Below are 22,476 nucleotides of genomic sequence, written 5' to 3'. Positions count from 1 at the left end.
TTTCCCACCACGATCTTCCTGTTATTAGTAACAAGAACAGCCAAAGACAGTGTATTTTGCTTTACTTCAGATAAGCTGAGAGCGATGTGCATTTTTGTCCAGCCAGCTGGACTATGTCTATGTGACCTCAGTCAGTCCTTCAGTAGCCATTCTTCTTTGTACTTGCTCTTTTCTCTGGACCGTTTATAATCCTACAGGCAGGAATAAATAATGCAAAGAGGCCTTACATTTGTTTTTTTTACTTCTGGGATATATTTAATGTCCATTGCTTTTTGCTTTTTAGCTGAAGAACTGGAAAGCTGTAGCTATTCATTTTTAGCTTACTCTTAAAAGACAAGTAACTTAATCTCATTGCTATTAAAACAGTCTTGTAGTTCCAGGAAGATGTGGCCATATGTCATCAATTCTTATTAATCTATATGTGATTAGATTGTCTCACCCTTTCTTTTTTCTTCCCCTTTTGTTTTTTGATAAAGGGAGCTTAGTTGGTTTCCCTAAAAATAAGTTGCACATTTGTGTTCAGCCTCAGCCACAAAACCTGACAGTGGGAGATGCTCTGGTACTAGAATGTGGAGCTGTTGGAAACCCAATTCCTCGTTACCAGTGGTTCAGGAATGGATTTCCCTTGGCAAATGGGAGCAAAAATGTCTACATGGTAAGTTACTGCAAAGTGGCAGCCTTGGGGGAGCTAATGTGTAACCACCCTTAACCTTACACATAAAGCTTCTTTGAAGAAAATAACTTCTTTATAGCCTTGATAACCTCATATAGAAATGCTTGCTGTAAGTTGTACTCCTGTTCTTGTTACTTATTTGCTCATATTGTTCTGAGGTGCTTGGGTGCGTAATTTTAATCCTGAACACATTTCAGGTGGTAGTCATGAGATGTAAGTCTATAGTGTATTTTAGATTGGTGTGACATACTGACATAACAAAGTATCAGTAAAAATGTAATCTTCTCTTTCTGTCTTGCCCTGCAAAGCACTCAGATTTGTACAAGCTGCTGCATTCAGTGCTTAATGCATCTCAAGCCTGAGGTGGATTTGTAGTCTGTCTTCAATTCTTGAAAGCATTTCTAGAACACACATGCTGTCCAGCTTACTGAAGAATGAGGGTTTCGGTAGCTTTTGGATTTGTTTAGGCTTTGCTTTTAGTTTTTACTCTTTCCTGCATGTGGGCTTAAATGAAACTGATACAGGTGCTCTTTTGGAGTCTGGTGGGTGACTATGATGATGCTTGCATAGGTAACTCATGTGAATGGAACATCAAGGGACGTATTGGTGTCATGTATTCAATGACCAGGAAGATCAAGACAGCAAGAAGATAGAAGTTGTAATAGGTAAGGAGTTTTTCTCTGATACGGGTCATCTGATTTATCGATTTCTTTCTTATCATTAGAATTTACTTTTGAAGCTTTCAGTATTAAGCTAAGAACGTGCTTTCTGCATTTTTTAGTTTATCCATTTGTTAAAATAGCTGTGCTTGCCTGCAGCAAATGGAATTTTAGAGCTTTATCAGTTATAAAGGGCTTTGAGTTTTTATGGTAACCAGCATAGGAATGCTATCACTTTTTGGCACTGCTAACATGTATGTGGCTTGTCAGCAGATTGCAAGCTGATCTCTTCGTGTTTTTTGACAACTAAAATATGGTTTAACCCTTGCTGGTGATATGAACTGTGTTACGCTGAGTCCTTTAGCAATCAGAACAGGTGAGATTATTCATAGCAAGCAGAATAAATGAATATAACACAGTTTAGTGTATGTGCGTATATTTGCAATATACTAAAGAAAAGATCTGTATAGCTTTCAGATCTAGCTGGGAATACTATTACATAATTCATATGAAAAGTTGTTTCCTATCCTAAGAAATAGTCTAGTTTAGTACTCCTGAATTGTAGTAATAATTACTATACAGTGTTGTGGTCAGTGCTGATTTGTACTGCTATAAAATAAGCCAGATTGTAGAGAAGCTTGGAAGTGACCTTTGTCTTTCACTTTGTGTGCTAACTCTCATAACTGAGAGAAATTGTCTTCCAATTCCGCCCCCCCCCCCCGCCCTGTCTTAAAACACAAGGAAGGAAAGCTATGGCAGTGGAGTGCACAGAAGGTAAAGTAAATCTTTAGTTGTGAATTGATTTTTAAAAATTAGTGATGGGGATGATAGATTGAGTGTGTTACTGAAAAGCATGTGTAGGTTAAGAGCTTCAGTCTATTTTAAAACATTGATGTGTGATACAACGTTCCTTCTGCATGTGCTTCTGTCTTCTTTGCCTTGATACCATGATCTAGAGCACATGGGAGAAAAAGCAAACTACTTCCTTCTTCTGTAGTATTCAAAGTTGTTTGATTTTTGCACTGACTTTTGTCCTGTGCTTGCAGTTTCTTGTGAAATTAAAGATCTAGAGATTCCTTTGGCTGGGCTCAGGAGGCAACATCCTTGCAAGAAAACCTAAAAGTGTATAGGAACCTGGGTGACCTTAGAGAGTTGGATAGAGCTAGTTCCACTGTCAGCTCTTGCAAGAGGTATTTCTAGCAACCTTATTAGGACAATTTCTGCTCTCCTTTGCATTGCTGCAGTGGGGAGGAAGAAGTGCATTGTGAACTTTAGTGTTAATGCCATCCCTTGATTGCTAAGCATCTCAAAGCCTGTAATATTTACATCATGGGGGGATCATGTATAAAGATGTAAGGCTGCTCACAGCAGCCTCCCCCTGCCCCACCCCCCCCAGCTTATCCACCAACAATGAAAAAAACAAATGGATTTGCAAAGTACAATAAATTACTCTCTACCCAGGTTTTTTTTCATAGAATTGTAGAGTTTTCTTGGAATCAAACTGCTCTGCATCATTTCTTGTTCAGATTTTAACCAGAGCTGATGTTCCCCTTTAGCTCTTTTGTTAAAGGTTTAACATTGTGATGGGATTGTATACTGTCACTTATTGGAACATGCAAGAGATACACATTTCGGTATCAGCCGCTTCCATGGCATAGCTTCTGTGACTGGTGGTCTCTTTGAGCCTTCACATCTTTTCTAGCTTGGGGGTGTGTGTATTACCTGATAGAGTGCCATGCAGAAGCCTCCTTGTTGCCTGTGATTCAACTACTGTTTGAAGCAGAAGGTAACCACCATATTTGTTGGTGTCTACACCCAAACTACAGTTTGCTTGGATGCAACATCATTCTGCTACTAAGTTATATTAACACCTACAGTAATATTGTCCTAGGTTACTACAGTCTCTCACGTGGATATATGAGCCTGCTTTTTGTGGCTTAAGAGGTCTGCCTAGGGCTCTGCTGGATGGAGCAGGCCTGTTCTAAGAGACTTCTGGTGCTTCAGGTAAATTATTTTTCTTTTCCATAGTTTCTAATGTCTTCAGAATAAACAGGTGAAACCTGTCGTAGCTTAGAATGTTTGAAAATTTTATCTGAAGTCTTTCTGAATACACATGGCTTTACAAAGTAAGATTTCTTGCTCAGGATGTTGCTTTTACAGCAGTCCTTCAACCATCTATTTTTCAAATGGTTGATTCTGCTATCTTGTTCCTTGTTCATTCCAGCTGCTTGCATGTCTGTGGGACTGGGGCATAGTATGTTTCTCTTTTTGATTTGAGATATGCTATGTTATAATGCTGTTTCTAGCATAGCTTCGTGTACTGATACAGGATTTTCTCTTCTCTCTGAGTGGAATAAATATATGAAAGATTAGATTTACAGAAATGCAAAGCCAAAAGTATTTAGAAAGGTAGTTTGTTTTCTAATGCTCAGCTTCTATTAATAATGGCATGACAATTATATTTTTATTAGTAAAACTGTATCTTTTTGCTTCTCGTTTTGATTTTACTGGTGTATTTCTTCACAGAAGGTCTAACTGATCTTCAAAGACCAGGTAAGTGATAAGTTTTGAAAAACTTTAATTTTGCATCTTCATCTTATGTTACAAATCACTGAAGCCTAGCAGGGTTACAATATATAGTTTAATATATAGTTACAGTATATAGCTTAATAGAGGTTCATATCATGTTAAGAGCAGCACAGCTTTCTGGTTCCAATACATTAACTTGAAGAATATAGTGAATCATAGGGTTGCTATTATCTTTGTAAAATCACACAAGGCTGGTCTTCTATACTGCATGTATACTTATACAAATATAGAAGGAATTATCTTTTGCATTCTTGTCTGTGGCTGCTTTGGATTCTAAGTTTTAGTATGCTGCTGCTTTTTCAGATGATTAAGGTGAAAAAGATGTAAGATGACTGTCACACGATAGATTGAATTGGTATATTTCCTAAATTCATGTTGGAGTGAGCTAATGTGATTTGAAGCCTGTTTGATGTTTATTATAGAAACACACATCTGGAGTAGTGCTCCATAAAAGATTATCCCAGATATAGAGTTCCCAAAATCTCGAATCACAAAGGTCATATAATTTCCTAGGTTAGATATCAAAGATATGTTTAGTTTTGCCAAGAGTTAGTTTTAGTCACTGAAGTGGTACTGTCATGATAAATAACATGTAACCCAAAGTGTACCACTTTGGCATATCACTTACCTGTTCCTCTTGGCACAGCATTGGCTCTACCAGCCCTTTGTGAAGTACAAAATAAAAGACTTTTCACCTACAGATGGTCATCTCTGCTAAACATCTCTAATCTTACATGTCTGCTTTCATTTGGAGAGGATGAACTGTTTTGGAAGTTACTAAAAATGCTGATGTGCAGTTTATGAGATTCAAAATTATACTGTAATCATCTATTATTTCTTAACTTGTAGAACTAGCTATTCATATCCTGTTGGGCTATGTTTGCTGGAAGAGGGTGAAGGAAATCAGGTCAACAATGACAAAAACACCACCCTAAAACCTCACCAGAAAAAAAGAAGCACGCTTTTTTTTTTCTTAAACTAGTAACATATTAAGCAAAGCAGTACCAATAGACTATGGCTGTATGGAACGTGCAGTTCATCTTCTGACACTGGCAACTATGACTGTAGTTACTGATGATCTGCTCTTTCAATCTATTTCAAGCAGACTTACAAGAACAATCAAATCACAGATCTGTTGGTAAGTAGTTTTGTGTAGCTGTAATGAACGTATGTATTTCATATCTAGGAAATACATTTAGCTTCTGAATATTGCTTCTTCTGCCACTGCTAGTGAAATAACTGTAGTGCATTCAAATAGCTGCAGGGAGGGAGACTTCTGTGTATTTTTATAGTCCTTTTATAATGCTTGGATGCCCTTTCAGTAGTAAACTGTGGTGAGGACACCAGTATTTTTAGTGACTCAGTGGAGCATCTACAACTTCTCATCAGTTTCAGTTTACTGTTTCAAATTCCTCTGGCCACAACCTTAACTAGTGTGTTACTCCATTACTTTGACTATTTTGGCAGTTGGAGATAGAGGTATTAGGATGATATGATTAAAAAGGATTGGTAGTCTGTCTGCTAAGGGTATGCTCTCCCTGCAAGCTTAGCTCTTATGCACGGTGTGAGGATGCTTTGATCCTGACCTGGAGCTCATAAAGATGGATGTGTAGCATATGCGTGTTATGAAGAATAGTTGCTGGGGTTTAACTGCATTCTTAAATTTGCATGGTAGACTTGACTATGGTCAGGCATGTTGTCTTGTCGATGCTAAACCAGGTGGAAAGGCTGCTGGCCTCTGTCAAAATTTTACCACTTTCAGGTTCATCTGTGTGAGAGGGAGTAGAAGTGCTCCCCGGTTCTGGTTCATCTTTTATAAATCACTTCTAAAGCCTGTACTTTTAAAAGTGTTTTTCAATGACAGTATGCCACTGTTAATCAGTCTCTGCTGTTTAAAATAGTTTACACTGTTCAAAACCTTGGAGGTTTTCCAGCTGCAAAAATGTTGGAAACATCTTGTTTGAAGGAGGTGAAATGTTAAACTTGGAAGCTATGGACAGACATGCTCTTCTGAATCTAGCTGTGCAGGGTTACTGATTCTGAAGATGATTTTGGGCATTCATATGACGTCATTTGCCACCAGAGCTGTGGGACTATAATACCTGTTGGAGAGGAGAAGTAACAAACCAGGGAGGAAATGCTTTACTTTGAATAAGTGCCTTTCTGTAACTTAGTTGCAATTTTTTGCATAAAAATCAGGCTAGTGGTCCCTAAAGCATTTCTGTTCATGTGACTTTTTTCCTGTTTCATTGCTGCTTTGTTTACTTATGACAGAATTACTTTAGACTATATTAAAATCAAAATGAACATCTCTCAAACTATGAGAATATCAGTAGACTTTCCTCCAAATTTTGTAAATTTCTTATATCTCTGTATAATTGTTTTTAACCAAAGCAACAGTAAAAAGAAACCTTAACAAACAGAAAAAAGACTTAACTTCTGACCTGTAAAAGTTTCCACCTAAATGTACTGTGGTTTAGAGAGACGGGACATGTGAAAGTGTGTTTTTGTGTGTGGTGGGGTTTTGTTTGTTTTTACAGAAGCATAAGAAAATTTGAGGTTATTGGAAAAGTATACCGGCTGTAGCTTTGGCCACTTGCCATAAGATTTTTCATGTTTATTAACTTTCTTCTTGCATGGGGGAATTCAATAATTGTACTTTCAGAAAAATGAAAGAAATGGGAGATAGCCTTAGTAACTCACTTCTTGACAGATTATCCAGCCTGAGATGCGTCACAGGTCAGATATGTGAACTGTCAGACCTTGCTGAAATGGTTTTTTGGATGAGAAGAGAGTTGACCTGTATTACTGATGTAGGATGATTTCTAAAATCATATAAAATCTTGTGCCTGAAGTGAGATTGGATACTATTTTCACTTTGGAAGAAATTAAATGTAAAGGTATTGAACCCATGGAATATATAAACCTGATGTGGTTTTGTTTTTCCCTTGTCTTTGCAGCAACAGATAAGGTAGCTCTGTTAATAGGAAATATGAGCTACTGGAATCACCAACTCAAGGCTCCAATGGTTGATGTCTATGAATTGACCAATTTGCTAAGACAGCTGGATTTCAATGTTGTTTCTTTGCTGGATCTTACTGAGTCTGAGATGAGAAATGCAGTGGATGAATTTTTACTTCTCCTGGACAAAGGAGTATATGGTAAGAACATGCAACATCCCTTCTGAAGTAGGTCAGTTTTATGATGCATCAAGTACACAAACATCTGGTATTTACCTCTGCCAGCTCACCATATGCAATAGCAAAGCAAACTTCATGGTAAATGGCATGTATGTAGAATGGGAAAAGTGAAGAACGCACACCAGCATGCCTTTTGACTTTGGTTAAAATGTTATTCTTTCTTTATTCTTAGAACAAATAAAATGTTTGAACTTTTTTCTTTATGTTTTCTGCCTAAAACTGCAGTGCACTTTCTTGTTTGGTAGTACTGATATGTTTTGTCTGCTAAAACCTGCTGCATCTGTATAGTATATTTGACAACATGCTCTGCAGAAGATGCACATTTGTACTAGAAGTCATTAGTCTTTGAAGCAAGAGCAAGAATAATCTGTTCTGTTACCTGTATTAGTGTATTCTGGAAATGAGCTGGTAGTTGAGAACTGTGTAACTGCAGTATACAAGACTACCTGTAGTCTTGGGCAGCAGTCCTTGGTGCCTTTAGGAGACCATTTAAACATCTTCTTTGTAAACTTTTATTGTGTTCTCCTCCCTTCTCTGTGCCTGCAAATGAATGATTTGATTCACACTAGCCAGTCCCTTGGCTTACTTAGACTGTTAGGTTGCACTTCTGTTGGGGAGGTGGGGAACAGCCTTAAGTACAACATGAATGTTCTGGGCTTGCCTTCTGTTTATCCCCTGTCTTTCTACTGGATGTCTGCAGAGTGCTTTTTCCTTCTGGATTTCCATCCTTCTGGTGCTCTTTGGGAGGGGCTGCTCTGTTCTCTTAGTCCTCACTTGCCAGCTCTGTAAAGAACAGAGGAAGAGGAGTGCTTTCCTTTGCCTTGACAGTGAGCTGCACTCTGATACCAGGTGTGTTGCGGGGGGAGGAGAGTGGGACATCTTTTTTTCCCTCTTTTTTGCCAGGTTTTCAGGTTCAGTAGAAATTCTTATTTTGAATTGCTGCTTCCTTTCAGTTATTGTGATACTGGCCTGGCAAGCACAGAGTTTTTCATAATGTTCTTGACAGGGAATGAGAGCGAGTTGTGCAAACCTGGATTTCCACTTCAAAAAGAAAATTGAAAATAAGTTTATGTGAAATGAAAATGTAGTTCTCTTATGTCTGTGCACTTTAAAGAACTAAAATAAAACTGAGGGGAATTCACATTATCCTTTGCAGAATATACCTTGCTTAAGGAAAGGCATTAGCTGAGAAATTAATGAGCTGTGGACTTAAGGTTTTGACTGGCTACAGTCGTCAATAATAAAGAACTTTTCACTGAGTTGAATACTAAGATTCCTCTTCAGGCAGAACTACAACTATTGTTTCTGAGTTCTGTGGAAGGTCTGAATTTATAGTAAAAATTTACTCTTCCCGTGTGTCTTTGCACATTAGATGGAAAGCTTAATAGGGGTTATGCTGCTTAAGCAGGCAGCAACCCTTATCTATTTTTTTTTTTTTGTTAGTCTTCAGACTTAAAAATAACACCCCACAAAATTCCAAGACTCCCACCTCTAAATTGCAGCATCGCTTTCATAATTGTACTGCAGCATCTTATCAGTATTGGTTTAAGTTATAGGAAGACAAATTAAGCAAAGTATGCGTACTAAAAGATATGTGGTTAACACGTTTTTCTTTTTGTAATTTGAGTCACATCCATTTATAAGATACCTATAATAGAATATTAATAAAAATTTTAAGCTTTCCTCCACATGCGCAGGAGGTGCCTTCTGCTTGGATAATGACTAACCAATTGGGTCTGGTATGCATTGCTACTACCGATAGGCATTGATTCTTAGATGGTTACTCATATATTGGGATACCTTGTCTTGCATAAACTTGATTTTGAGGGACAAACACAAGACAGAACTGGTGGTGTGCTAGCTGAGGGAGGGCATAGTGGAATTGATGCACAGAACAAAAACCTTCATGTCTTTCATGGAAAAGGCCTAGAATGACCTGGTTTGGAGTGTAAGAAACAGTTGTTCTGCTGTGGGTTTTGAGGAGTTTGCTACCGACTGCCACTGTTTTTGTCATTTTTCTAAAAGCTAAGGTAGTGTAAATAGCTCCAGAAATTCTTTAGAATGGAGACCAAAAAGTTCTGCCGGTTATCCTACTTAAATTGCAGAACTCCTATAGTAATGCCCACCCAAGAAAACATTATTTGATTCTTTTTTTGGAACACAAGGTCAGGTTATTTCTTAGTATGACTTTTTGAATGGTGTGTTACCTGATGCTCTGTCTGTGCAGAACTGGCTGATCTGATATTTGCGTATTAATATCAGAGCCAAAACTTGTATGGCATGAAAACTAAGTATGGCAGTAAAGTTTAGTAGACTTTCTGATAGCAGTTTTCTTCTGTTGTTCCCTGGGAAATAATGTGCTTATACATTTGAGAGAGCTTTTAGATTCTTGTACCTTCTCAATTTTTTTCTGTAATTGTTGACATGAATTTAGAAAATACAGTACTGAAAAGCTATAAAGAGTTTCTCACCACAGCACCATATGAAAGCTTTTATAAGGCTTATTTTTGCAGGTGTGTTTTTCCAGCAAGTTGATATTTCAGAAAGGTAAGCAGAGTATTCTTTCAGTGTTTGGCAATAACTACTTCAATTTAAATGGTCACTTGTTCTTTCTGGATAGTGGCTATTAATGTCTTAAAGCATATAAAACATGCTGTCAGTGCACAAATAGATAATGATTTATTGCATTTTTAGTAGGCATAGCTCCAAATAGAAGACACACAGTGGCTACTTCTGTTTTAGTCCTTGTTACACATATTCATGGTGCCTAATATGACATTGTGTAATTCTTGCTTGTGACCAGGAAAATGGCATTTGAGATAGCATTCTTTAAGAGCAGAAGCAGTAAATGCAGTGATGATGGTCTCCTCTGATACCTTAGTTTATATTATTCTAGATGTAAGATGTAATTAATATTGTATTCCACAAAAGGTAAAAGCATAGACCCATATGTTTTAAAGGCTAGAAAGTTAGGCTGCTTTCTTTTTTTACAAAAAAAAAAGGGGGGGGGGCAGGGCGGGCAGATATTGCTTAAATGCTGACATCTACGAGGAACTTGAGCTTACTTAAAATTGTTGTGTCACAGTGTCTAATGAGGCACTCCATGTTTACTCTGCTTACTCTGGGTATGCAGAGATTTATTTCTGGTCTTGAGCTCAACATGTTAACTGTTGCAGGTACTCATCAAATAAGCATAGCATAGTCATCTGCCAAGGATATAAAAGAAATGTGGTTGTTATTTCTGAGACATTTCTATTCATTGAGGAAATACTCTGATAAATCATGCTTTACATTAAAGAAACATTTCATTACATTAAAGAAACACTCAGTCCAGTTACTTATCTAACATACACTCAGATGTATATAATTTCAAATATGACCTTGATTTAGGTCCAGATCCAAACTCTGTGGAAATCAAATATAAGCGTTTCCTTTTAACTTAGGACCTGACATGGAGTCAGCAACTGGGCACTTCATTTTTAACTCTCTTGAAACTACCTAGTCTCAGGTAACCATTGGAATCTTATAAATAGCCCAATATCTTATAAATAGCCCCATAGTATCTTTATTTGTTTAGGTTTTTAATCATACACTTTCAGTTCTGTGCCCTTTAGAAATCTGACTTTTAACTGAATAAAGCTGTTGCCATTTTCCAAGACTCTGGCAGATGAATAACCGTTAGGCTCTTTAAGTGAAACCTTGTACCCTGGAGTTTACCTTGTATGCACTTGCTGGCTGCTTATCTTGACTATGCATGTTTCCCATAAAAAGAAATTGAGCGCTGTTGATTGAATGGAGCAGTTTGCAAGGTCTTGGCATAGTTGTTAATGACTTGAGAGCTTACAAGTAAGAGAACCAAAGGATTAATTTGAAGTGCTATATTCCTTTACAAAAAGTACAGGGCTGTGTGAGAGAAGTGTTTTCATTCGTTGTAGCTATCTGTAATGAAAAGATAAAAACATCTAGCATACCTACCTACTCAACCTGATTTAAATGTAGATCTTTTTAGTATGTTAGGATGAGCCTTATTTTATTTTTTCTGAATATTCAAGTTTTCTAGTGACATAAATTTCACAGCTATTTTTAGTAAGAGTAATGACATAAGACCATATCTCTAGCATAAATCATCATATCTCTGTTGAATTTTATTCAGCTGCAGCACTATAAAATATTTGAATATCTGATCAATAGACTACTTTGTACAGATAAATAAAATTTCTTTTTAGAAGATGGAACTTGCCATAGATATGCAAAATTAGTACTGGGAGCAGACAATAGGAAAATTGCATTTAATCATACAAGCATCTCATAACTGCATTTTACAGCAGTGGAGGTTATTAATGCTAAAATCATCTAATCTTAGGGCAAATTGATTTTAATATTTGACATTTTTAGTCATATAAGTAAAATCTAAGCCCTAGGTTACAGTTCCCTTTTTCAGGGTTAAGAAAAGCTTTTTAAAATTTCATTATATGTTTTCTTTATACAAAACATTGCATGTTTTATTGAGGATTTTAAATCTTAAAATACTGTAGGCCATTGTGTATTGACACCTGAAGGAGGTGATTATAGGATAATCTTTTGTATATAGGTAAGCGTGCAAAGTATTTGTTTGTTTAATAGACCCTCAAGATTCATAAGGCTGTAACTGTAAAGAGATGTAGATACAATCAACTAAAAATCAGTTGTTGGTAGTTTAGTAATGGGAATGTGCTCTGGAATCCTACCAAACATGCTCATGGAATAATCTTCCCTCCCCCCAAATTTAAAAATCTTTCTTATCCCTCTTTACCCTCTCTCTATATAATATATAAAAGACATATATTATGTCTTTTATAAAAAAGACAAAAACAACTGTAGGAAGTGACGGTACAGAGGAAACAGCAAAACTAAAAACTTGCAAAATGCTCTCATAGTGCAAGCAAGGTTTTTCTCTTGATTTTTTTCTACTTGAAGTACTTTTAAGAACTACCAGTGCTTAATGGTAAGTAGAAAAACCCCAAAACTTAAGGGAGAATAATTTTAAAGATGACAGCATCTCTCATCTAAAAAAAAAAAAAATAATCTATCTATACTGTTCAGCGTAATTTTTTTTTTCCATCTAGAAAATCTCCACTGACTTGCTGCTGCTCAAAGCTTTGCAATTGCACATGTGGAGAATATGTTTTACAGTCGGCACATTTCCTTGTTCATGTCTCTGAGTTATATATCATACATAAAAGATTATTTCTGTTACAGGTCATAATTCTACTTAAAGCATTTAAAGAGTATTTAACTTTGTGTTTGATGCCAGTATGCATGAGTGATTTTTTAAATATTTTTTTTTCAAAATGTGTGGTGTCTGTGTATTGTGAAGTTGATGATAACGTGATTCCCCCACTGTCTCTCCTTTCTTCCTGTATTAACAAAGACATATTGATACCAAAAAAACCCATAACTGCTTGGAGTAGCTTGAATGATCTTAATCTCCCACAGACACATAGTGTAGACGTAGTGCATTAAGTTTTTGACTGTGCTATAATTTATAGAAATGTACTCTTGAATTGTGTTTTCAGTCACGTGTATTTTGAACTCTCAGGTTTGTTATATTATGCTGGCCATGGCTACGAAAACTATGGAAACAGTTTTATGGTTCCTATTGATGCTCCAAATCCCTACCGATCTGCCAACTGTCTGTGCGTGCAGAACATCCTCAAACTAATGCAGGAAAAAGAGACTGGACTTAATATATTCCTACTGGATATGTGTCGGAAAAGGTATAATCTCATAATTCATGAATAGTGCAAACTGACATTAAATGTTTGAGGAATTATTTTGCTTCATGATAGAAGGAAAGGTATGACTGTGGTTTTGAGAACCATCTGTGAAGTTCAGTTCATTCACTGCAGCAACAGATTGAAACTGAGTGTATCTTAAAAATGAACAAATAAAACTGAACAGCCACTTTGAGAGATTAGCAAGAGATCTTGAGAGAAAGCTGGACTTCGCACTGAGGAGAAGACTTTAGGCTGAGAATTCACTGTACTTGAAAGTTCATGGTTCTGAGAATTCACAGCCTGTACCCGAGTACTTTTAAAGTTAATAGGATTCATTCATAGATTTGTTTTGCCTTTGGCCTTGGATGGGAATGTGAAGCTGGCGACTAGACTTTCTGTTTCAATGGATAGATACTTGCCTCTTGATTTGAATGACATTTATTTCTTCTTCTTTTGTTTAAAAGTTATAGTTAAAGTTAAAAGTTTAAAAGTTATGAAGTGTCACTCTTAGATAAAAATAAAATTAGGCATCTTAAAAAAGGAAAATGACCTTTCCCCCTTGCATCATTTATTATCTTCATCATTACAGGAAGGAGACTCCATGATGAAAGGCATGTTAATTTGGCAGAAGGGCTCAAGTGAAGTGCTTATTTTAGAACTCTTCAAAGACATGGATTTTGCAGACTGCTTTTATGCTGGGAATGTTGTATCTTTATTTAGAGCTAAAAATCAACTGGTTTATTGGATTTTTCTAAACAAACTACTGCTTTCCTTCCATGTTAAGAGACTACTATATCCAATTAAAGTTGCACTTGAAATCAACTCTTCAGTCAGCACGTCTGAAATTTGGTCACTAAGGAATCTTTCATAATAGAAAATTGCTAGTGCTTTAATGTTTGTAGAGCCTCTAAACTTCACTGCTAATGAAATGCCAGTGACCCAGTTCAGTTTACAATCTGCTGTCCACATAGAAAGTACAGCTACATAAGCCTCATGTTAACTACACAGACACCATGGCGGGGGAGGGGAGGGACGGCGGAATTCATACAGTTTTTGTTATAACCTCAAATGGCTAGTTATCAGAAATCATTTTTTAAGAAATTGTAACCAAACTCTATATTGGTTAATACAGCCTGCCCTCAGCTGGGTAACATGTGACACTTGACTATGTCTACATTGCCTTCATGAAGACTGATGATGATGCTGATTTTTGTCTTTCAGCAGTCAGGATTCATTCCACAATTGCAGGAGAGAATAAAATTGCTGTTTCAATATTTTGAACAACTCTAGAGTTTGTTACCATTGTTAGTTCTCACATTATTGTTTTTCTTTTATGTGTTTCCATTTATTGTAGAAATGAATATGATGACACAATTCTTATCTTAGATGCTCTGAAGGTTACGGCCAACATCGTTTTTGGATATGCAACGTAAGGAAATTTTTCTCCTGCTGTGCTACAGGAATTTTGAAGCCAGAATTGAGCACTGAGATTGTATAGCTAATTTTTTACAGGCAAAATACTAACTGTGGTGTTAAAGGACCAGTACTTCATATCTGTATCTGTGTCCTCACACTATCTTTTTTGCTTCTTTCTTTGAATCATTCCACAGTCTGACTGTGGAAATGCGTATGTAGTGATTCCCAGTATTTAATGTTCCTATTCATATGTGGGGTAATGGCAGATAGAGAACTGCATTCAGCAAACCAGAAACTGCTGGACAGTGTTCCTGATCTTTTCCTAATGGTTACTTGTAGGAGTGCTCTACTCATCAAAGTATTATTTATTAGAGATGAAAAAAACCAGAGAAGTAAAAAGCAAATTTTACCCTCAGACCATAGTGTTCGATTTATTTTTTTTTTTATGTTTATGCTGATGGGGAAGGGGGAGTTATGTCCTGTGTGTTTCTAATGGTACTTACTGCACTGTGAACTTGTACAGAAGGTCAAGTACTGTGGAGCAGTTTATGAGCTATAACCTACATGCTGTACCCTCTTTGGTCATGTGTTAATGCAAGTTAAATTTATAGAAAAAAATAGAAATGTAAGTAAAAGAGTTATGGGAGAAGTAGCATATAGATTGGTCCCTGTGTTTCTTATTCTTGGTGTAAAGAATAAAGTTACGGCTGCAATTTAAACTATTTGAAGAGACTACTTAAGCAGAAAGCTAAATAACCTCTATCAATTTTCAAGTCAAATGTAAAAGCTGTTGAACAAAAGTAGTAGAGCTTTAATGAAGTCTTCTATAAGAAATTTGAGCTCCTCATATAAGCAGTTTGAAATCAGCTCTGGTCTGTGGCTTGACTGTAAGTGAAATCTTCCCAGGATAGGTTGCTTGCAAATGAATGTGAAAAGGCAGCTGGTGTTAGACACAACCTGGTTTTCAAATTGTAGGGTTTCTTTTCCCCATTCCCAACATAACTTTACTCCTTTTGTCCTCATGTTGATGTTAATCATACAGACGTTTCAGTGGTTTTCCCTTGTCTGATATTGGTGATCTCATAGGTGCCAAGGAGCAGAAGCTTTTGAAATTCAGCAGTTGGGGTTGGCCAATGGAATCTTCATGAAGTTCTTGAAGGACTGTTTGTTAGAAGACAAGAAGATTACTGTACTGCTTGATGAGGTTGCAGAAGATGAACTCCAGCTTACTGTGCTAACAGTCTTCACAGCTTGCATTACTAAAAAGTTCTTTGTTTAAATGTTGTTCTTCTCATGGTGAATGTGTTACGTTACTTTAAGCTCTTTCTTGTTGCATTTTGTTAAAATAGCAGCTTTTATCAAGAGGCAGGTGCTACTGGGCAGCACATTAACAAAGATTGTGATATTATAAAGGGATTTTAGCTTCTTTAATAGTGATCAATTTTATACTCTCCTTTTTAAAAAGTGAGCCTCATGTGTTCTGAGTGTCTTTCTGCATGAAGCTTTGATCTGTCCATCCACAAAAACTACTCTTCTGTCTTGTGGTGTCAGCTGCTGGTGATAGTCCAGTCGTTGCCATGTTTGTTTAAGCAATTAACTGAGTCCTCAGAAGGACCTGCTTGAACTGGTTTTTGAATAACATGTGAGCATGTTGACTAGGACACATGCAAAACCCTCAGGATTCTCTGCAGGTATCTGGCATGCTGTTTTAGCTTTAACTGAACGAATAGCTGAGCAATGAATACTTCTAACACTACAAGTTTCTATGGACATGCTGACACTGGCATAACCATAGCAACCACACAGCAATGCAGTGATGTACTTAATTCAGTTACAATTTCAGCAGCATTGAGTTTTGAAAGAAGCTGTATGCATCTTATTTTTAGATATGGGCAAATGTCACCTTACCAAAGGCAAGCAAGCTTTGGAGATCCGCAGCAGTTTGTCTGAGAAAAGGGCATTAACTGATCCCATTCAACAAACGACAGCTTCTGCAGAGTCTCTGGCCCGGAACCTACAGTGGGCTAAAGCTCATGGTATAGTACAGTCTACTTTTGGATGGTCCTGCTGGCATGATGGAAAAAATAAGAGGACATACTTCCTTAATAATCTCTAGTCTGTGGGTTGTGATACTGAATGGAAGAAATTCAAGTTTGTATTTGAATTTTCATTAGTACATTCAGGTCTTGTAAATTTTTGTGCTGGGGTTTACCTCTACATGAGATCGTAATGAACAAGGTGACATATAGAATTCACCCTGAGTAAGTGTATTTCAAACAGCTCAAACGCTGTTGGGAGACTTATATGATGTCTACCTCCTGGAATAATTTCCCAGTAGTCTGTTTGGGTCTAACAATGATGCTTTTAAGACATCGCTAATCTCATTCTAAAGCCATCACTTAAAATAGCCAGGTGAACTGTATGGTCAAGGCGCATGACAAAAAGGAGATTTCCATGTATACAAACTAAGAAAACTAATATAAGGGTGTGATTGGTTTCAGGCTTTCTAGATTTCTTTTAAGAAGGGCAGCGAGGTTTAAGATCTTTGTATCTTTTTCACCTAAACATATTGGAGTACGTTTTCAAATTTCTTAAACAGATTGGACAGAGGGCCAGGGGTGGCATTTTTAAGACAACTAGTCATGTAGGCAGAGTCTTTCACAGATGTGGATTTTTATTTGTGCAATCAAGCCCTTAATTCTTGGTTGTTAAATGATTGAAATGCAAAACAAAAATTATAAAGATATAATATTATCTTATGGTTTATTTGTTTTAAGCCATGCATAGAAGAGAATGTGTTTGGAATTTGGGAAGAGGATAACCTTTATATTTGTATAAAGATATGTCTATGATAATGTTAAATAATCCACTTCCAGTGGGAGTAGAAAAATCAGTACAAAGCATACAGACGCAAAATGATGTCATTGGCTCTCGAGTGCTTTCAGATATATTACTATGGATTGAGAGAGAACCAAAATATAGAGAAATGCTGCAGGCTAGGCTTTGGGAACGTGTTAATAGGCTTTGTGAAAGGGAAAAAATGAACCTGAAACTTGTTCTGCTGTCAGATTCAGTTCTTACAATGCTATAGCTGTGTCTCATACATATTGGATATAGACCATATTAACCTTACTGGTTGGATTACAGATATGTAAACAAGTTCTTGGGTCAGTAAGCTATACCCTAGTTAAAGTAAATGTTACCTTGCTAGTTGCAGAGATTGGAAAGAAACCGATGAAGCAGAAGTTGAGTCAGCTCTCTGGCAGTGTCTGCAGGTTACCATGTGATACTAGCAAACACTGTTGCTGCCTGATTAGCTTCTAACCTGGATTGCCTCAGTGTAAATATGTAATAGGTAGTGGGAGGGCAACAGGAAGAGGTCTATACCTTTTTAAAACTTTTGAATTTAAAAACAAAATTAAAAAAATAGAAAATATATATGCTAAGTTTGATTTAGAACTTAATGATGTGTTATTTATTTGCAGAGCTTCCAGAAAGTATGTATCTTGAATTCAAATGTGGTGTTCAGATTCAGTTGGGGTTTGCAGCCGAGTTTTCAAATGTCATGATAATCTACACACCAATACTAAAGAAGCCACCTGAAATAGTAGTTTGCAGAGCCTACGTTACAGACTTCGCACTTTTAAGTGCTTCCTATTGGTCTCAGTGATCTCCTTCCACTGAAGCTGAAAATTATCTGGTCTGTCCATGTCAGGCTGCATCTTTTGTCATAAAATAGGTCTAAATGTTGAAATCAGGTGCTTGCATATGTGTGCCTGTACAAACACACACATTTACACTTCTTTTTTTAATCATATTTTTAAATATATAAAATACATTAAAATTAATCTGGGGTCATCTCTTTCAAAGTCTCATTTGTTTTTTGTTGTCTAATATCATATATTTGTTATATTTAATTAAAGAAGTTAAATGTCAGTAGCTCCTATGTGAGCTGAGGAGACATCTGCCTTGCAGAACAAGGTTTCTTAGGCTTTAGTTTTACAGTTCTTTGCACCTGGGTGATCCTGTCCAGTTCCATTGATGTTACTCAGCTGATCACAGTGAAGTGAAGGATAAGACTAAAACAGAAAGCTCCTTGGGGCAAAAAACTGTCTTTTTTGATGTCTCTGAAAGAGGACATGGGGCAGAAAACCTTTTTAGACAGAACAAACAGGACACTTCTGATGCTTTATGAATTAAATATTTGAGTTAATGTGCATAATAAATGCAGGTATTTTTAGCTCATAGAATTAGTGGTATAGTACTGTACTTCATGGTAGAAGTTAACATGCAAAAAAGCAACCCTGAAGCAAGCCTGACAGGAACCATTAGCAAAAGAGGGTAACCTACTCAGATGTAACCTCTGCTGCCTGTGACTAACAGTGGTTTCAGCAGCTTTTGCAAGTAATCAAAGATTGGTGTTTTATTTCCTTTTAAGAAGAAAATGCTGACTTTATAAAAAGAAATACTGCTAACTATTTTATGATCTACAAATTCTGTACCTTCAATTGAGTTCTCATTTCTTTCTTGCAACAGGACCTGGATGTGGATCCTAAAGAGGCCAATAAAGGAACTCCTGAGGAAACCGGAAGCTATTTAGTATCAAAGGACCTTCCCAAACACTGCCTCTACACTAGGCTAAGTTCACTGCAAAAACTAAGGGTTAATATATATATTATTCCTCACAAGTTTGTTCAGATAATTTACATCAATCACATTGCTTTGCAGTTCTGTTGAGATAGCTGTGTATTACTTGCATAATAATATGTTCTTTGGATGGGAAAAATGGCTAGTAGTGCAATTCAGTGACTTTAGTTTCTTAGTTGAATCAATGCATATGCGATGCTGATACCATCGTGCAAGACACTTTATATTTTTTAGGCCCATACTGAATTTCGACAAGATTATTATTTTTGTGAAGATAATCTATTGCACACTGTGGAGATGTGACCTGAAGCAGAGCTGCATCTTACAAAGTCATTCATAGGAGATGAAAATGTTACATATCATCTCCTTCCATTCCAATCTGTGCTCTTGGACATGCAGTTTCTGGAAGGTTCTCACTTCAACATACTGTGGCACTGTTAAGTTTATCTCCGTATCTGTATCACAAACATCTGTGCTGGACATTACTTCGTATCTCTTCTTCAGTGCTTTTGGCAGCAGGTATAATACAAGTGCTTCTAGAAACAGACTATCAGATGAGCAGGTATTAAGCAAGAGAGGTCCTCAGTAAACAAGTCTTCCCTAATATATGTCTTTAGCTCCTAAAAAAGATTAGTGTCTTTCTCCAGTAGACTGTGCCTCTTTAAGTGTTTCCTATATTGTTTATCTGGGGAGGAAGTGTAACTTTTCTCCACCCACCCCCTGCCCCCCTTTTCTCTTTTGCAGGAACACTTGATCTTTACTGTTTGCTTGCACTATGAGTATCCAGGAATAGAAGATACAATGGATGAAAGGAAGTAAGTTAATGTTGAGAAGCCCCTTATTGCTAAATTAGGCCTTCATCATGGATTCAGAAATAATAACTATTTCCAGACCTGTTGCACGGCTAATGATTCTTTTCATGTAGACTCAAGTCCATTGACAACTAAATACTACATCCCTAGTCATCACCAAACAACTTCCTGTCCAGGCATTTACCATCCTAACCATATTTGCTCAGACAGCATCAGACAACCAGAAGCATGTTCTTGCAATAGGAGTTCAAGGATATTGGCTTCAAGACATGAAGTACAGAATTACTCAAGCCCTGTGGAAAAGAGCAATGTACCAGTAGAGACCACTGATGATACTGTTGAACTGGAATTCCTTCTGTCTGACAACCTCAGATTCTCTAAACAGCCATAGCTGTGATTTGTACAGAATAGACAAGAGTATCATCCTTGAGTAGCAAACCCTCCACACTGCTTATCCATCCTCTGGAGTTTGGGGGCTTCAGGACAAAGGGATTGAAGAGTCTAGAGGTGGTACTGGAAATGAGGTTGTGATGAAAATTTTCAGATCCAAAGAGACAGAACTGGACTGACAGATTTAGGAACAAAAAAGGCATGATTGGTTGGTTTTTTCCTCCTACCATTTGACATTTGAAATGGGAAAAACCTGAACTCTGATCAGAGTGTTCTGTTCCACTCTCTGGCAGTCAAGCAGCTAACACATGGAAGTAGTCATGCATTTCTGGGAGGAAGCTGCCTATCTCCATTAGGGCGTGAATGCATGAAAGCCTGGCTGTGGTGTCAGAGCTTCTCTTGAAATAGTAAAGCCTTGGATCTTCCCAGCTACTTCTCTAGTACCTATGGGAGTTGCAAGATTTCCTGTAAATGCATTTTTCATACATCTTCTGTTTTCAGAGAGAAATTGTTCATCCTATACAAAACCAAGATAAACATGCATAGCTGTCAGAGGAAAAAATGTTGACAGAATTAAGCAAGAAGATGAATTTCCACGTCCTCTATGATTTAACATGATTTTAAAAAAATCCATTAGCCCCATATCTTTCTCTTTTCCATCTTTCAGTTTCAGTTGTTCAATATCCAGGGATTTCTTTTTACATACTACATTAAAATAAGGTTTTATGTGTTTATATATATATATATTGTAACAGCCTCCTATTGAGTACGTAAGATGACACATAATGTAAATTAACTGAGCAGAGAGGGAGCTTTTACAGAAGTGAAGACGCCATGGTTTAATATTCCAGTGCTTCTTCAAGCTTCACTTTCTTTCCCTCCTCATGTATGCATTGGGATCAGTCACTGATATTCCAGTCCCTTGGATGTAGCTAATTATCAGCTTTGACTGCATTCTCTCTCATGGTCAGATGTTCAGTGTCTGGCATCAACTGACAGATGGATGAAGAGCTGTGCAAGGAAAACAAAACCTGAACTGAGCTAGTAAACTAATGTTATCCATTTTTTGGTTTTTTTGTTTTGTTTTTTTTAAGAGAACTACAAATCATCAAGAGGGAGTGTGGATAACTGGCTAGCTGAAAAGGGTCACATAGACATAGTCCAGCTGGCTGAACAAAAATGCACATCGCTCTCAGCTTATCTGAAGTAAAGCAAAATACACTGTCTTTGGCTGTTCTTGTTACTAATAACAGGAAGATCGTGGTGGGAAAAGAATGTTGCAGGTGGGAACAGAAAACTACAGAAGAGAAACTAGGGGCGGGCTTGGTATTTAGGCAACTAACCAATAATGAGCTTAACTTTTGTAATATGTATGAGCTAATTATAAGAAGGCATAAAAGGTGACTGTAAGGGACAATAAACGAAGTCTGCTGATCACTCATATTGAGTGACTGTGTCTTCCCTCCGTCGCGACAAGGGAGCAATTCAGAGATTCATACTGTGGTGGATTGTTCTTACTATGATAATCTTTCTCTTACGTAACACACAAGATTTTTACTGATCTGATTTCTGGAAAGGTAGTTTTTTCATGTTCTGGAAGAACACTAAATGGATGTGTGAGGAAAAAATGCCTGTTCATAGCAAGCAAAGTATTGTATAGTTAGTCATGCAGTAAGGCATGCTGAAGGCTAAAAATGAATGAGCAAGATGAGTGAAAATTTGAGGGTTCTTCAGGCTGAAATGTAGGGATGTTTTTTCCTGGACAACAGACATTGCTTTTCTGAGGTGATTTTAAGAAACAAAAACCCCCTACTGAGTTGTTTTTCAGGCCAAATTAATTCATATTCATGCAAATAGAAGTGCCAGAAGTCTACCATAAAACTGTGAAAATCCAAAGTAAAGCTTCCAGCACACGCAAACTTATAAAAGATAATGCAACTTTAAATGCAGTGTGCCAAAGGTGAGGAATGTTTGCCTCATGTCACAAACTGACACTTCTTATATAGCCCTACATGTGTATGTTTGCTTTGGAGCTCAAAAGTGGTGTTCGCCTCTCCACAGACTAGATACCAGAAGTAAGCTGGTCTTCTAGGTCCTTTAGCCTCTGAACCCCAGAATCTTGCTATTGGAGGTAGAGGCATAGGCACCTTCAGAAGACAGCTGATCCTCTACTGAAAGGCAAACAGCTACTTTCATATGGTGCTTTATTGCTTCATTGAACAAAGGGAATAGATAGACCTAGCTTGGGCTAACTACCAAGCTTTTTACATGATGTAAAATTTATTGATCTTGTGTTTGGGAAAGGGCAGTTTTGCTCACCAAACTGTTTTGCAT

At 37.1% G+C, this 22,476-nt stretch overlaps 1 protein-coding gene across 1 annotated transcript; it reads left to right on the top strand.

Annotated features, from left to right (window-relative positions):
• Positions 1-200: 200 nt before the first annotated feature.
• On the top strand, positions 201-20,880 carry LOC119140904 (mucosa-associated lymphoid tissue lymphoma translocation protein 1-like). The gene is given in 13 exon segments (XM_037372568.1): positions 201-655; positions 1,257-1,338; positions 2,074-2,106; positions 3,859-3,885; positions 5,024-5,059; positions 6,882-7,082; positions 12,700-12,877; positions 14,232-14,306; positions 15,380-15,505; positions 16,178-16,329; positions 17,779-17,936; positions 18,830-18,955; positions 19,685-20,880. Coding segments are annotated over 13 exon segments (1,914 nt in total). The 5' UTR covers positions 201-394; the 3' UTR covers positions 20,144-20,880.
• The last annotated feature ends 1,596 nt before the right edge of the window (positions 20,881-22,476 follow it).

The sequence above is a fragment of the Falco rusticolus genome, chromosome W (genome assembly GCF_015220075.1).
Source record: "Falco rusticolus isolate bFalRus1 chromosome W, bFalRus1.pri, whole genome shotgun sequence".
In the NCBI taxonomy this organism is placed as follows: domain Eukaryota; kingdom Metazoa; phylum Chordata; class Aves; order Falconiformes; family Falconidae; genus Falco; species Falco rusticolus.
This window is presented reverse-complemented; position numbering and strand designations above follow the sequence as displayed.